General features: G+C 32.4%; 1 protein-coding gene across 3 annotated transcripts in view; it reads right to left on the minus strand.

Annotated features, from left to right (window-relative positions):
* Positions 1 to 16,033, minus strand: part of Root (ciliary rootlet coiled-coil, rootletin) — a 222,901-nt gene that overhangs the window by 22,073 nt on the left and 184,795 nt on the right. For 2 of the 3 annotated variants that reach the window (XM_072520834.1, XM_072520832.1), the window contains exons 16-17: positions 8,543 to 8,572; positions 1,949 to 2,134 (exon numbers count right to left, since the gene is read on the minus strand). In XM_072520834.1, the coding sequence (XP_072376935.1) occupies positions 1,949 to 2,134; positions 8,543 to 8,572 (216 nt within the window). The remainder of the gene's footprint in view (positions 1 to 1,948; positions 2,135 to 8,542; positions 8,573 to 16,033) is intronic. The other variant, XM_072520833.1, reaches the window with a different exon arrangement.

The following is a 16,033-nucleotide window of genomic DNA, read 5'->3' on the forward strand; positions in this document are numbered from 1 at the left end:
GCCCTATAATAAATATTCTTTTCTTTTTGAAGATTGTGGTTTTTCACCATTTTTTCAGTGAGCCTACTTACAAACGTGTGACACAAAATCAGCTGTCTTCAAGGATTTGTCATCAGTTATCCCTTATATACTTTTAGAACCTTCAAAAACCTGTATAAGATTTTTTCAGCTTTTTTTTTCTTTACTTGTATTTTCTTTATAACAAATACATTCCTTAAAATTGATATTTGATCTTGCAGAAATAAAAAAAGTGAAACCAACACGAAACTACAATACAACAATATTTTATACGACAAAGAAGGAGAGGAACAAAATTTTGATGGTGTAGTATTTCTAATATCTAACAAACAAGTTCATAAAGTGGAGCAATACGTAGGAATCTCTTAAAGAATAGCAATGATAAAGCCTATTCAAGTATACGCTCCAACCACAGCACACTCCAGCACATGAAGAGATAAATGAGTTTTACAAGAAAATTGCGAAATGTTGAATTACCAGAGCACATATACGATAATAATGGGATACTTAAAAGCTAAAATTGAGCTTCCTCGAAATAATCCTATGCTGTGAACACTACTATACTATGAGAACACATTTTGCAAGAAAAAAAGGCAAAGAAAATATACGAAGATGGAAGAATGAAATAGACTATTTAATGAGGAACACAACAGATATCACAGAGGATTTAACATCTGTAACAACATTAAATACAGTCTCCGTAGGTACTGACCACCGAATGGTCAGTCAATGATATTTTCAGGTATTTTTATGCTAGAGAAAGCCAAAAGCTTATGCTTAAAAAAGTCAAAGAAACCAGTCAGCCAAAATGAAATTTTTAACTAAAACAAAAGGATGCAAGTTGAGAGACCAAATCTAAACCAAATATAAACCAAGCGGAAGCAGAGATATGGGAGGGTCCCGAAGAAGATGTCAAGACTGGAAGTCGGAACAGGCTAATCCTTGAAGTAAAAAAGGAGAAGTTATGCTGGAAGGTAAACCAGAACGCGGATCACTGTCAACAGACGTACGATCAGTTTTAAATTAATTAAATGATTCTTTACTATTGTTTTGTTCATATATTCATCTTCAATGAACTACTATGAGTAGCACATTTATGTTTTAGTGATACTCTCGAACCAAATTTATAGTTCAGGCGTATTACCCAAAGACTACTTAACGTCAATACTTATTTGTCTCCCCAAAAAGAAAAACAGTCACAAAAAAAGAGATTCTGAGAAGGATGAAGAAAGAAATGAAAATTTTAAATATAATCAAAATAAGAAAATTGTAATATCTCGGACATATTGCACGTGGAGAGAAATACAACTTGCTTCAACTGATAATGCAGGGAAAGATCCAAGGAGAAAGAAGCATAGGGAGACGTAGAATATCATTGCTGCGCAACCTCAGAGAATAGTACGGATGTACATCAAATGAACTTCTCAGGGCATCAGAGCATTTCTAAATCAGAATAGCTATGATGATTGCTGACCTTCGTCGCGGAGATAGCACTTAAGGAAGAAAAATGAATTACTAAATAATTTAAATAGTTTGTCGAGCACAAGTTTTTCGAGTTTACACCAAAACATCGATTAATTAAATCAAATCTTCGAACTAGATACTTCCTGTTAACTTCCTGTTAGTAACTGCGGTATGTGACGAGTTTGTGCAGAGTTACTGATTACATTTTAGTGAGGTAGGATACTTTTGAGAGAGACCTGGTATAAAAATTTTCAAAAATTGGTAAAATTTTTCATAAAATTATCTAAAATAGATATTTAATATAAAAAGAACATAATTCGATAAATTTGACTGGATAAAAGAGGGGAAAGAGTTCCAAGCCTACGACGACGCTTGGGATTACGTTCGTATCGGGTTGACAAGAGAAAGAAAAAAATACTTAAATATTTACTAAAAACTAAAAATAAAGTTATAATATTTCACTTACTTGAGATAGCCTTGTAGGCATCTTCCAGCTGTCTGGCCTGCTCCCGTTTTTCGCTCTCTGTTTTCTTGATGTGATCTCTTAGCTCTTTGTTCGTATTGTGATACTTCTCCTTCTCGAAATTACCGTCTGCCAGCAACCTCCGTACATCCGTTAGCTCTTTTCTGAGAGATTCTGAATTATTTTCAGCTGGAAAAACAAACAATTATTGCATATATGACGATAGAAGTAAAAAAATGGTGTTGCAGTGCCGGTTTTAAGACTATAATCATTATATTTACTTAAACTACGTGAAGTAGTAGGTATGAGATGATGATTTTAAAAGTGATTATTTTCTTGTGACATATTATAAGTTTGTTTTCAGTGGAGTACTTAATATTATATGAAAACAAAAAAATAGCAAAAAATACCAAAATTAAAATGTCTAATAGTGCAGTCGTCGGAGAGGAAAATGCCACTCAACCTCTACAAATCATACGAATAAGCTGAATTTTGCTCAGAATGTCAGTTTTTAGACCCCAAAAAAGATGCAAAATAGTTTGACACTCCCCCTAAAACCCCGCCGGTAGGGGGAGGGAACGGAAAATATCGATTTAACAAGAATCTGTACGCCATGGAAAAAATGTTTCAAACAAGAAATGTAGCGACACTTTTGAACAAAAATGTTTGTTAGCACTTTATCTGTAGACCGAACCGTTCTTTCAGAAACAACGCTTGAAGCAATCGGCGATTTTGAATGTCAGTTACGCACGCAAAATCAATTTTTTAAATAAAATTTGTATTAACTCGATGGTAAAAATTCGATATCTTTTGATTAGAGTGTCCTATCGACAAAAATCAAAATGTTTTAAATGTAAAAAACGCAGCTTTCGTATGGAATATTTACGTTTTAGCGTAAATAAAGTAATTTTCTATAAAGCGCTTAAATAAATAAACGTTGCACGATACAAATTTCCATTGTTAGAGCCTAATCTTCATAACCTATAACATGAAAAAACGCTGAATTTAAACTTTCACCATACAAACGATCTCACGTCACGGGAAATGTTTCCACGAAGAAGGCATTGGGTAGAATTTGTGCGAATGCGAAGGATAGGAAAAAACCCAGAAATGTTGTCAACGATCAAACGAAGAAAACTCGAATATTTGGGTCACCTGATGAGAGGACATAAATACGTATTACTTCAAAATATAACGCAAGGGAAAATAAAAGGAAAACGGAATCCAGGCCGTAGAAGAATGTCATGGTTGCGTAATTTGAGAGAGTGGTTTGGCTGTACCTTTAATGAACTCTTTATGTCAGCTGTAAACAAGGTCAGGATAGCCTTGATGATTTCCAATCTCCGATAGGAGTGCCACAAGATGAAGAAGAAGAATTTGTAGATGAAGTTGTGTAGTTTTAAAACACATACTTGTGGAATCGAAAAGAAGCAGTTTTAAAAGCTTTATTTGAAGTATAAGGCCGCTGCGAGATATGTAACCGCCGGAAGTAGAAGTACTCGAGCGGAGCGCATTGTTGCCTGATTTTGAAGACATCCCTTGAAATTTTAAGACTAGCCTGCATGAAGCGACTATATGTAATCAATAGTTCTTCGTCTTGTGGTGCCTATCCGTTACGGATGTTGGCTACTACCGAAATATGGTCGGAATAGAAAGTAATATATGTTTTTGTTAAAAAATGAGGAAATCATTATAATTTGTCCTTATATTTCAAATAAAACATTTAAAACAGCTTCTTTTCGATTACTAAAGTACGTTTTTCGAAACTACGCAATTTCAGCTACAGATTCCATCCAATATTATCTTCGAGGAAGCATTTCCCGTGACGTGCGATCGTTTGTAATGGGAAAGTTTAAATTTAGCGGTTTTAGGCATGTTTCAAATGCCTCATATTTGTTGTCAAAACTCAAAATCGAAATTTCATGTTATAGTATTTGAATATTAGGCCCTAGCAATGGAAATTCCATAGCGACCGGTCAATGGAACTGATAAATTTTATTGATCTCATTAGAATCGTAAAAAATGACAAAAATAGCGTAACTTTTATTTATTTAACTGCTTTATAGAAACTGACTTCATTTGGGACAAATGCAAAAATTTCACGAAAGCTGTACTATTCACCTTTAAAAAGCATTTTGATTTTGATTTCACGCAGATAACTGACATTTAAAATCGCCGGTCGCTTCATGCGTTGTTTCTAAGAGAACATTCTACACAAAAATCATTTCTTGTTTGAAACATTTTTTTCTACGTCGTATAGATTCTTGGAAAATCGATGTTTTCCGTTTTCCCCCCCACGAGGGGGGTTTTAGGAAAAGCCCGGAGTTCTGAGTGAAAAAATATTTTTGCATCTTTTATGGGGTTCTAAAATTGACATCCACAGCAAAATTCAGCTTGTTAGACTCGCATTTAGAGATAAAATCGATGACGAATGGAATAAATATCCATTACACTATACTATTGCTCAATTAGATGAAAAATTGATACATCTTATTTATGTGTTATCTCCTTTTAGATGATTGGTAATCATTATGGCAATCCATACCTTCGATCTACACATCCAAACCATGCTCTCAAGGTATTCAACTATGAAATTCGTCTCCATCCTCGATTTCTCTTTCGTTTATATTTCCTTGCATTCTTATTTGACGCAAGATAGAACGTTCATCTCTGATTATATGTCCTAGATATTGAATTTTTCCCATTTTAATGGTGTTTAAGACTTTCTTATCCATTCCATCCTTCTCAACATCTCGATCTATGCAGATTACTGACTGTATTCTTCTGTAGGTCCATAATTTAACCCTCTAACCGACCGCTGTCGCCGTCTGTAGACGGCGTTCACTTTTACCTAGTAAAATCCACATTTTTCAATATCTATATAATAGTTTAAATGCGTTTCTCAATATTGCTCTTTTGTAAGTCTTCATATACGCTGTGGATTCATCTCTTTTTTGGTCTATTTTTCCTTCTATTTTGTATTGTCTTTCGTGAGAGTACCTCCATTTTCAGCATTAATTCTTTTTCCTTTCTTTCAATGTGTCCAAAATATCGTATTCTCTGGCTGTGATTAATGTCGTTATTTTTGGCTCTTTATATAAGTTCTTTATTATTCCTTCTTCTCCATTAACGATCTCTTTTCACACCTTCATATATTGCTCTTTGGCTCCCGAGGAAGCGAAACTCCTATCATCACCAATATATGTATCTTTAAATGAAAGTTCAACACAAAGCGGAACTGGGCTAACCATGTGCCAATAATGAATAATACAAATATAAAAATAATGATTGAAATGACGACCCAAAACTGACACCCAAACGCTTTTCAGACGTTTTGAAAAGAATAAGAACAAAATAAATACAAACCATTCAGAAAATGAATGATTACAATTCCAAAATACGTTTGAGGAAAGCTGGAAAGCATATGTTCAACAGTAGACGTAACGAGCGTCATAGCGCGGATCAATAAGATATTTGTTTATTTAGTTAGGAATGACTAATTTTGGCTTTGTCAAAAATTTAACTACTTTAACAAACATTTTATTATTCATATGCATTTGCATACATTTCTTTCATAAACTCTTTAAATTAAAAATATATCTGATTTCCTATTAAAAATGAAATTATTACAAGTAACTGCCAAGGTGATTAGTCCCAATTAAAACCAGTTATAAAACTATAACACCCAAAACTGTATCATAATTTGCTTCTTTACAGTAAAGTTACACCTCTTAAAGGCACGTTCCCTTTTTATTGGTTTACCGTTTTATCAAATAATATTCAGCTTTACTGACACACCTTCAAAAAACATTCAATACATTCAACAGCTATTCGTTAGTAATGTCACCAGTAACACACAGTTTACCCTAAATTATCGATTTACCAATAAAAATGCAAGAACTTAAAACTAGTTTTACGATAAGATGAGTAAAAACCTGTCCCAAATTTATTTGGCCAATAGCAAGTTTTTGCTGAACTCCTTTTGGGTGTTATCGATTTATAAGTGGTTTTAATTGGGACGAATCACATTGACAGTTACCTAGTTTGATAATTTCATTTTTAATAGGAAATAATGTTTGTCAATTTAGAGCGTTTTTATTAAGGGCATGTTATATTAGAATAAAATAAAACAATAAAATGTTTGTTGAAGTAGTTAGCTCAAAATATATGTTGAAATTGTAATTGCTCGTAAAAAACTTACGTGTTTATGAAAATCAGATATTACTTTTAACACGTTGGCTGCCGCACGAATCCCACATAAATTACATAATTGATTTACTAATTGTTTGCATATAAATCTGTAAAACCGTAAAAATCTTTAATTTCCAATAAATGTTAATAACTATTGCAAAAAATGAACCTACAACTTTGATGTCGTGTTGAAAGTCGAGTCTTTTAGTGTTAAAAATATCCTCAGTATTTCAGAGTGATTCATCGTTCAGTTTAAAAGTTATTTAAATTGTTTATCCCAAACAACTTTTGTTGTTGGGTTCTACGGGTAGGTATGATAAGCAAGAGGGAGAGGATGCAAAACTAGACTGCTAAAAAATTTCAATTTTTGCGTGTAAATAAATTTTTTCCTATTGCCCGGGGAACATTAACATTACAGGTCAACTGTATATAAATAAGAATAGGACAAAGAAGTGTAGAACGCTGAATTACTAAAACTTTAGTCAGTGGAGTTATTCCAGGAGTCAATGTGGTATTAGTATAACAGAGCCATGTTAATTGACAACCTCCAAATGCTACCAAATGCTGAAGACAAGAAGATAAATTTTTAACTTTCGTAAAAAAATATAAAACTACTTGTTATCCGTATTTGCAATATTTGACATCGAATGAGTATTTCATGGAGATGTAAAATAAAGATTGAATATTGAACAGTTTAATATTGTAACTGTAAAAGTGACACGATCCAAAACCGACAAAGAACAAAATTTACTTATATTAAAAGTGAGATAAAAGGGTTAAATTTGATTACGTCTTAATTATAATATTTGAAATTAAGATTTTTCATCAAAAAAATCAATTTACCAAGAATCTGTACACCGGAAAAAAAATTTCAAATAAAAAATGTGGCTGAGATAATTTTAAAGAAAAATGTTTATAAGTATTTTTGATGTAACATGAACCGAAATCAATGTTCAAGAAAATTTGTATCAGCGGGACGGTAAAATTCGATATCTTTTGATCAAAATGTCCTATCGACAAATAACAAGATGCGTTTTAAACGCAAAGAGTGCAGCTTTCGAATGCACTTTTGGTATTTCGCTGAGAATAAACTCAGTTTTTGTAACGGTGTTAAATAAATTAACGTGGCGCGATTTTTACCATTTTCTACGATTCTCGTGAGATAATCACTTTCATTGACCAGTTGTAGTAAAATTTTCATTTTTAGAGATCAATCTTTAAAACCTATGACATGAGTTTTCTCACTTGAATTTTGAGTTGTGGTAACAAATATGAGGCGTTTGAAATATGAATAAAAAACGCAGAATTTAATGTTTTAAATCAATCACACGTCACGGGAAATGCATTTAAGAAGACTGTTTTGAGTGTAGTTTATTGCAGAAGTTTTGTTCTTTTGAAAAACGTAATCGAAACTTCATAGTGGCTAGTCAATAAAAGGGATATATATTGTATTGGTCTCGTGAGAATAATAAAAAATGCCAAAAATCGCGACACGTTTATTTATTTAACACCTGTATAAAATCTGAGTTTATTTGGGGCAGAATACAATAACTGCATACCAAATCTGAACTCTTTATCTTTAAAACGCATCTTGATTTTTGTCAATAGGTCACTTGAATCAAAAGATATCGAATTTTTACCGTCGAGCTGATACAAATTTTATTGAACATTAATTTCGCGCGCGTAACTGACATGCAAAATCGACTGTCCCTTCAAGCGTTGTTTCTAAGAGAACGGTTCATTCTACACAAAAAATGCTTATAAACATTTTTGTTTAAAATTATTCCAGCTACATTTTTTATTTGAGACATTTTTTTCTACTGCGTACAGATTCTTGGTAAATCGATTTTTTTGCGTTTTTACCCCTCTTCGAGGGAGGTTTTAGGGGAAAGCCCGGGGGTAAAAGTGGTAAACTTTTTTGCACCTTTTTTGGGGTCCCAAAATTAATATTCTTGGCAAAATTGCGGTTCAGTGGCATTTTCGTCTCTGACGCCTGGAGTAGATGTAAACTTTTATAAGCGGTTTTGTTCCTTCGTAAAATACTCTCTCAAAGACAGGTTTTTTTTTAAATTTTCTACTTACTATTAACTCTTCTAAAATATATGCTTAATTCAGTGCTTTCTAGTGTTAGAATAATTAACCGATGATAATTAAGTAACTAAATATGAAAGTGAATAATAAGGAAAAAATATTTAATCTTTTTTTAAATTAGATATGGTAAATTTTGTAAAACCGGCACTGCATTATGCTTGTATACATGAAAGAAGCAAGATGATTTGGAGTGTGAAAACTCAATCTTTAACAAGATGTTCAAACATAAAACTATGTTTAAAAACAATATTTACTACAAAAATAATGAAATCGATGTTTTTATCTCAGCTGTTAAAAAAAGTAGTGAGTGCATACTTCTACTTAGCTTCTCCTGATTGTTGGTAGCTTAGAACAAAGATTTCATTTTTATCATTTTTTATAGTACCAAAGATTATTTTTATTACTGTACTTTTTATATTAAAAATAAATATTTGTAAACGTTACATCACTATTTATAAAATCAAAGGGGCTATGGAAAAAATGAAGGAAAATCATCTAGGAAATGTTAACAGTGAAAATCTGTGAAAGATATGGAAAAAGTGAATTAAGATTTATAAATTCTAACGAATGAGTTCCGCATCTAATGAAAAAGACTAACAATATTATTTGTGGGGTACACGGAAAAAATTATTGTCGAAATTACATTTTTTACGCCATCTTGTAGTAAATTCCAGTTTGCATCTTCTCAAACCTTTAAACAAGGCAATTACAAGACAAAACTAGCCCATAAATATATGCCTATACACGACAAAAATAAGCTAAGTCAAGGAAAACAACAAGCTAAGTCCAAAACATCGAGACTTAGATTTTGTGTTAGGTCGCATTTACTTTTAAGTGCTTTCCGAAGTTTGTAGTGGTTTGGTGTTAAAACTACTCAAATACATATTAAATTTAACTAAAAAATGGATGTGAGGAAACTGAGGGTGAAAATGAAGATGTTGTGCAACATGTTGTACCAAGTTCTAAGAAAAAGTCAATATATGGCCGAATCCAAGATGTAAACAAAAAATTGCGGGTGCCGGTTCGGTATGCGGTCTACCGTCTAATATGCCATCTACGCTAGTTTAGCTGATTCGGAATGCGGTCTACGTCTTCCTCAAATAGGTACAAAAACAAATAAGAGAAGCTATTACAAACTCATTACTGGTCAATTAGGAATGCTAAAACAAATTAGGGAAATTATGACAAACTCATTACTGGTCAATTAAGTTGTGCTAATATCCAAACTTTTAATGACCTATTTTGGTATAAAATGAGCCCCAAAATGAAGATTGATTTAGTTTCAAACAAAATGTTGCTAAAAGAGTTTTAGCCCAGTCTGGTTAAAAAAAAAGGTGGAAAAATGTTTCGCAGATATCTGAAGCTTTTAAGACATAGGTGTGGGATACTAGATGATAAATAGATGAAAAGATACTCCTAGTTTTACCTTGCGTTTTTTTTAAGCAATAATTTATGGTCACAATTTGATTTTTTGTCTATAAATTTTTTCCCTTATATTTTAAATAAACAATATTTATGTCATTTTTTGATGTCAAGAATATCTTTATTTTCCCGTTTTTTTTTTAATTAAAATTGATAAATAATTTACAGAGATTTTGCAAAAAAGCAGTTTTTTTGCACTAATTTATAAGTTTTATTAATTTTTTTATTAACAAAATAAAATGGTATTAATACATTTAAACATCAAGGAATTACCATCTTTTAGATTTGTGCGAAATTTCTCCCCGATCAGTCAAATATTTTATAAGTTATTTAATTTGTTTATCCCTGAGGCTAATTATTTAAACTATTGAGCTTGCCCTATGCATGATGCTAGACACATTTAGCAAATTTCATAGGATTCTTTAAGACTTAGACTATCTCAGAAGTTAAATGCATATTGAGTTTTCATCGAAATTATTTACAAAATAAACGTTTGAAAAATGGGTATGTTTTTTACTTATAAACAATTGTAATAACTTCTATATTTTTCAAGCTACAGACTTGTACGTACAACCATTGGATAGCTGGTAAAAAAGCTCACATTAAAAAATAAAAAACCTTCTATGACCAATAAGAACGAAGTTAGTGACTATTTTTAAAAAAATCATGTCTCCATTGTTTATAAACATTAAGAAGTAAAATTTGCACAAATTTTGAATGAAAATCTAAACTTTATATTGAAACTTATAGCTATAAAATTTATCTAATTTTTCGAAACGACGGTACTTTCGAAAGATCGACATAGGAAAGTGGAGAGGATATCTGTTTCAGCTCCGTTTTTTTTTTCGGCATCGGAACTTCAAATTGCAACATGTAGGAAAAATTTACATTATCTTGGCTTTCTTTGCAGCTGCAAGCCTCTTTTTTTTATTCTGGGGTAGCTCATCGAAATATGAATAACTACATAGTTTTCACTGGCCGGAAAATTGAGTCCATTTGAAATTCACCCTAAATACTTACTTTTTTTTAATTTGCTCGAATAGTCTGTCGCAGTATTAATAATGATGACATAATTTTCACCCCCCAAAAATCTCGGAAAATCCCGGAAAATCAACATATGTTTTTTCATTTTATATCAATGATATAATAATACTTATATATTTTATAAATTAAATTTCAGGTAATTTTTTACACAATATATTATTATATTCCTTATATTAATTATAATTGTTTGTATTTTTATAATTAACAATATTGATTTTTATTCTATTTTTCTTACAAATATGATACAATATTAATCTAATCTGCCTTACCGCTTTGATAAAATAAGTCGATTTTTTCATCACTTGCCTTATTAAATTTTGCAATGTTTATTGAACTTTACTTTTTTATTTTCTTTACATACATTGGTTTAAAAGTTAAAATTTGGTTCATTTATTCGACTTCACTGTCAGGTCTGAACCTTTTTGTTGTAGGTTGTTTGTCTTCACTTATTAAGTCAGTCTTTCCATACATTAACATATTAATGGGCGATCTTAATGCCAAGGTGGGTCAAGGTAAGGTAGGAGAACAAGTAGAAAAATATGGGCTTGGAAACAGAAATAACAGAGGAGATCGATTGATTCAATTTTGCCAAAGTGAAGACTTCGTAATAACAAATACCTTTTTCAAATTACCTCCTCGACGGTTATATACATGGACATCTCCACAACATACCAAAGAAAAAATAGTGAGAAATCAAATAGACTACATTATGATAGCAAGGAGGTATCATAATGCTGTTAAATGTACTAAGACGTACCCAGGAGCTGATATAGGCTCTGATCATAATCCGGTAGTTACTGTGATAGAGGCGAGACCAAAAAAGATTAGAAGACCACACAGAAAGGCACTAGATTTAAATAAACTTAGAAACAAAAATATACGACAAGAAACAGGAGAAGAAATAAATGAAAACCTCCGTTCATTGCAGCAACAAATTAACGATACAAACAACGTTAACCAAAAATTAAAGTACATAAATACAGCTATACAAACAGCAGGAAAGAAACATCTTACAAAAACAACAACAAAGAATAAGGGGTGGACGACACAAGATATACTAGACTTGATGGAACAAAGAAGAAAGATGAAGAATTACCCAGACAAATACAAAGAAATAAATAAACACATAAAAAGGAGAATAAAAGAAGCCATAGAGGAGTGGATTAAAGAACAATGTAAAGAAATGGAAATCTATGAGAAAAAGTACGATGCGTTCAATATGCACAAAAAAGTAAAAGAGATAACAGAAAACAGGAAGCATAAAGAAATGCCAAATAGGTAAACTTAAAGACAAAGATGGAAATCTTATTGTAGATCTAGAGAACAAAATAAAAATGTGGACAGAATACCTGAATGAATTATTTGAAGACGATAGAAACAACTTAACTCAGATAATCAATGCAACTGGGCCAGACATATTGAAAGAAGAAGTAGAATACGCAATAAAAAACGCTAAAAATGGAAAAGCAAATGGACCTGATAAAATTCCTACAGAACCGTTGAAGCTTTTAAATGATAAATCCGTAACCATAATATTAAATTTTGCAGCGAGGAGCTAAAACAGTTTCCCCTCCACTTTCCTATGTCGATCTTTCGAAAGTAACTTCGTTTCGAAAGGTTTTAAGTTTCGAAAAATTGGATGAATTTTATAGCTATAAAATTGAATATAAAGTTTAGATTTTCATTCAAAATTTGTGCAAATTTTACTTCTTAATGTTTATAAACAATGGAGATATAATTAACAAAAAAATTGTCGCTAACTCCGTTCCTATTGTTCATAGAAGGTTTATTTTTTTGTTAAATGTGGGTTTTTTTGCCAGCTATCTAATGGTTGTACGTACAAGTCTGTAGCCTGAAAAATATAGAAGTTATTACAATTGTTTATAAGTAAAAAACATACCAATTTTTAAAACGTTTATTTTGTAAATAATTTCGATGAAAACTCAATATTCATTTACCTTCTGAGATAGTCTAAGTCTTAAAGAAACCTATGAAATTTGCTGAATGTGTCTAGCATCATGTATAGGGCAAGCTCAATAGTTTAAATAATTAGTCCCAGGGATAAACAAATTGAATAACTTTTAAACTATGTGACCGATCGGGGGGAAATTTCGCACAAATTTAAAGGACGCTAATTCCTCAATGCTGAAATGTATTAATAACATTTTATCATGTTAATAAAAAAATTAATTAAATTTATAAATTAGTGCAAAAAAACTGCTTTTTTGCAAATATCTCCGTAAATTATTTATCAATTTTAATTGAAAAAACGGGAAAATAAAGATATTCTTGGTATATAAAAATGGTATAAATATTGTTTATTTAAATTATAAGGGAAAAAACTTATAGATAAAAAATCAAATTCTGACCATAAATTATTGTTTAAAAAAAAACGCAAGATAAAAATAGGAGTATCTTTTTATCTATTCGTCATCTAGTAACCCCCACCTATTTCTTAAAAGCTTCAGATATCTGCGAAACATTTTGCCGTGAAATCGATGATTTTTGTATAACCAGACTGGGCTATTTTATGAAACTGTCATTTCGAGCGAAGCAGAGGCAGTAGCATTTGTACGAGCGAACGGTTTATTACAAAATGTTGAAGACGCTGATCCGTGCCAACGATATGAGGCAGAAATGGAAGAAAAGCGGAAACGAGATCGAGGTGGTGAATATAGACCTAACAAGATCAGTTAGGCATGGCAACCGTTTTTCATTTCGTCGACTTAAATAGAGAAAGTAACTGCAAGTTAACCTTATGTGAAATTTTGGAATTAATGTTCATGTTCATTTTGGAACTCGAGTTTGACACAGTAATGAAATTAACGGGGAGAGGAAAAGAAGCTATATGCGACTGGTACAACATGTGTCGAGAAGTCTGTTCCTCTGTGATGTCAGTAAATCGCCGTGGACAGCTTCGAGGTACGGAAGAAGACTCAATCCAAATTGACAAAGCCAGATTTGCGTTCAGAAGGAAGTACAATAGAGAGCGAATGTTAAAGGGAGACCATCCAGCAGAATCAGAAGACAGATATGCTGAAGAGGAAAATAATGGGAATCATGGAGGTCCGATATTTTCATCTTGAGCGAGAGCCACCCTAGTTTCCATCATACAAAGGAAAGTTGAAGCTGGTTCAGTAATTCACTCGGACGAATGGCAAGCATACGGCAATTTACACCAATTGGGCTACGTGCACTCAACCGTTAACCACCAGAAAAATTATGTAGACCTACAAACACGAGCACATACACAAGGGATAGAAAGATCCTGGTTGGAGGGTAAAATTAAGAATTTTGAAGAAAATGAGAGGAGTTCCTGTCAGCACTTTGCAGTCCCATTTGGATTATGTTGCGTGGAAAGTGCTACGAAGAAATGTAGAAGATAAGTTTATCGCTTTTCTGCACGATGTTAGAAATGTATATGTATAAGTGCCTCTAATTAAATCTTGTTATATAAATTTACTTTAAGAAGCCAATAAAAGTTTTGAATTTTCATTGAATTATTTGTTACTTTATTTTGGTCTTTCATATAAATATAGAATTTTAGTGAGTATCTCAACAGCATTTGATGATAAGTGACGTTCCCCGCATATCGAAATTGCGGTAGACCGCATATCAGACGGTAGACCGCATACCGAACTAGAAACTCTGCCGTAGACCGCATACCGAACCGGCACCAAATTGTGTCTACAGAGCCATGAATTCGGGACGAATTCAATCTGCAAGCGATTGAATTGCTTTGCTAAAATTCCGCATACTTTAACACAACAAATTTTAAGAGAATTTAATAATTTAACCTCTGTTAATGAATAAAATCTGTATTTGTGTGGGCTGATAAGCATTGTACCGGTGGAAAGCAGAGAGATTGTGTTATTGCATACAAGGTGAGATACTTCAATGAAAAAAATATCGTACTCGAGGAGAACGTGTGTCGTCAAGAACTTATAGCCTTACATGGTATTACGAAAAGCAAAATCGAGTACTTAGTTAAATCTTTGAAAAGTGGTTGAATAGCCCCCAAAGATAAACGCGGATCAGATAGAAATCATCCTAGAAAAGTTCCTGTAGGTAATGTTAATAAAATAAAGGATCACATATCATCATCCAAAGGATGTGCTAGTCATTATAGCACAAAAGATTCAACAAGAACTTATCTTACAGAAGAGCTAAATTAAAAAAAAAATATTTCTGGTGTTTAAAGAGAAACATCCAGATTGTTCTGTATCCTATGAATTTTATAGAAAAATTTTCACAACCAAATTCAACATATCTTTTGGTTATCCCAGGACGAACATATGTAGCATCTGTGATGTTGAGATGTCTGAAAAAGAACATGGTGGAACCTAGTGAAAGTACAAAAAACATAGAGACTGAAATAAACCTTCTAAAGATAAAAAATGAACTTCATAAGAGACGAGCAGCAGAATTTTATTCGAGAAAGAATAAATCCAGAACAGCAAGCTCCCAGGATGTGATGAGGAAATCAATTTGTCTCGACTGTGGTAGGAACTTACCCATTCCTAATATAAATACCATAAATACCAATGACGTCTATTATAAGCGACAGCTTTCTATGTTTCTCTTCAATGTCATGTACTTTCAACATCAAAAAGTGTGTTCTATGTATACCCAGAAACAGTTGGCAAAAAAGACAGTGACAATGTTGTTTCCATTTTGAACGACTTTCTGTATAATCACCTGGATGGACAAGTTCGCCGATTAGATATTTTTTGTGATTCCTGCGGAGCATAAAACAAAAACTATACAAGGTTTCGTTTTTTAAACCATGTCGTTCATATTACATCAATATTATTTTCCTATATATATATGGGAACTATAAAACATAAAAATCGGTACGAAACCATTGACGAGTTATGTGATTTAATACGTTCCGCTAGAGCTAAGCCAGGACCCTTTAATGTTTTATAGATTCATTCTAAAACTCAAGGAATATTTTGTCAGTGGACCAATCATCAATCAACAGAAAGATGGATCAACAGAAAGATGTTTACGCCTGTTTTATCGACTATGAGAAAGCATTCGATACTATCAAACATGACAAACTCATAGAACTATTACATCTTACAGGACTTGACACTAAGGACATCCAGATTATAAAAAATCTATATTGGAATCAAACAGCCCACATGAAGCATGGACATATAGTGAGTGAAAAGGTAACCATTTCGAGAGGGGTTAGACAGGGTTGTATTCTTTCGCCACTGCTTTTCAACCTGTACACGGAACAGATATTTCTAGAGGCACTGGAAGAGTACAACGAACGTCTAGAAGAAGCGGAACTAATCTGATTTGACAATCGCATGTGTGAACTTGCCAAAA

This window comes from Diabrotica undecimpunctata, chromosome 1 (assembly GCF_040954645.1).
Source record: "Diabrotica undecimpunctata isolate CICGRU chromosome 1, icDiaUnde3, whole genome shotgun sequence".
Lineage (NCBI taxonomy): Eukaryota > Metazoa > Arthropoda > Insecta > Coleoptera > Chrysomelidae > Diabrotica > Diabrotica undecimpunctata.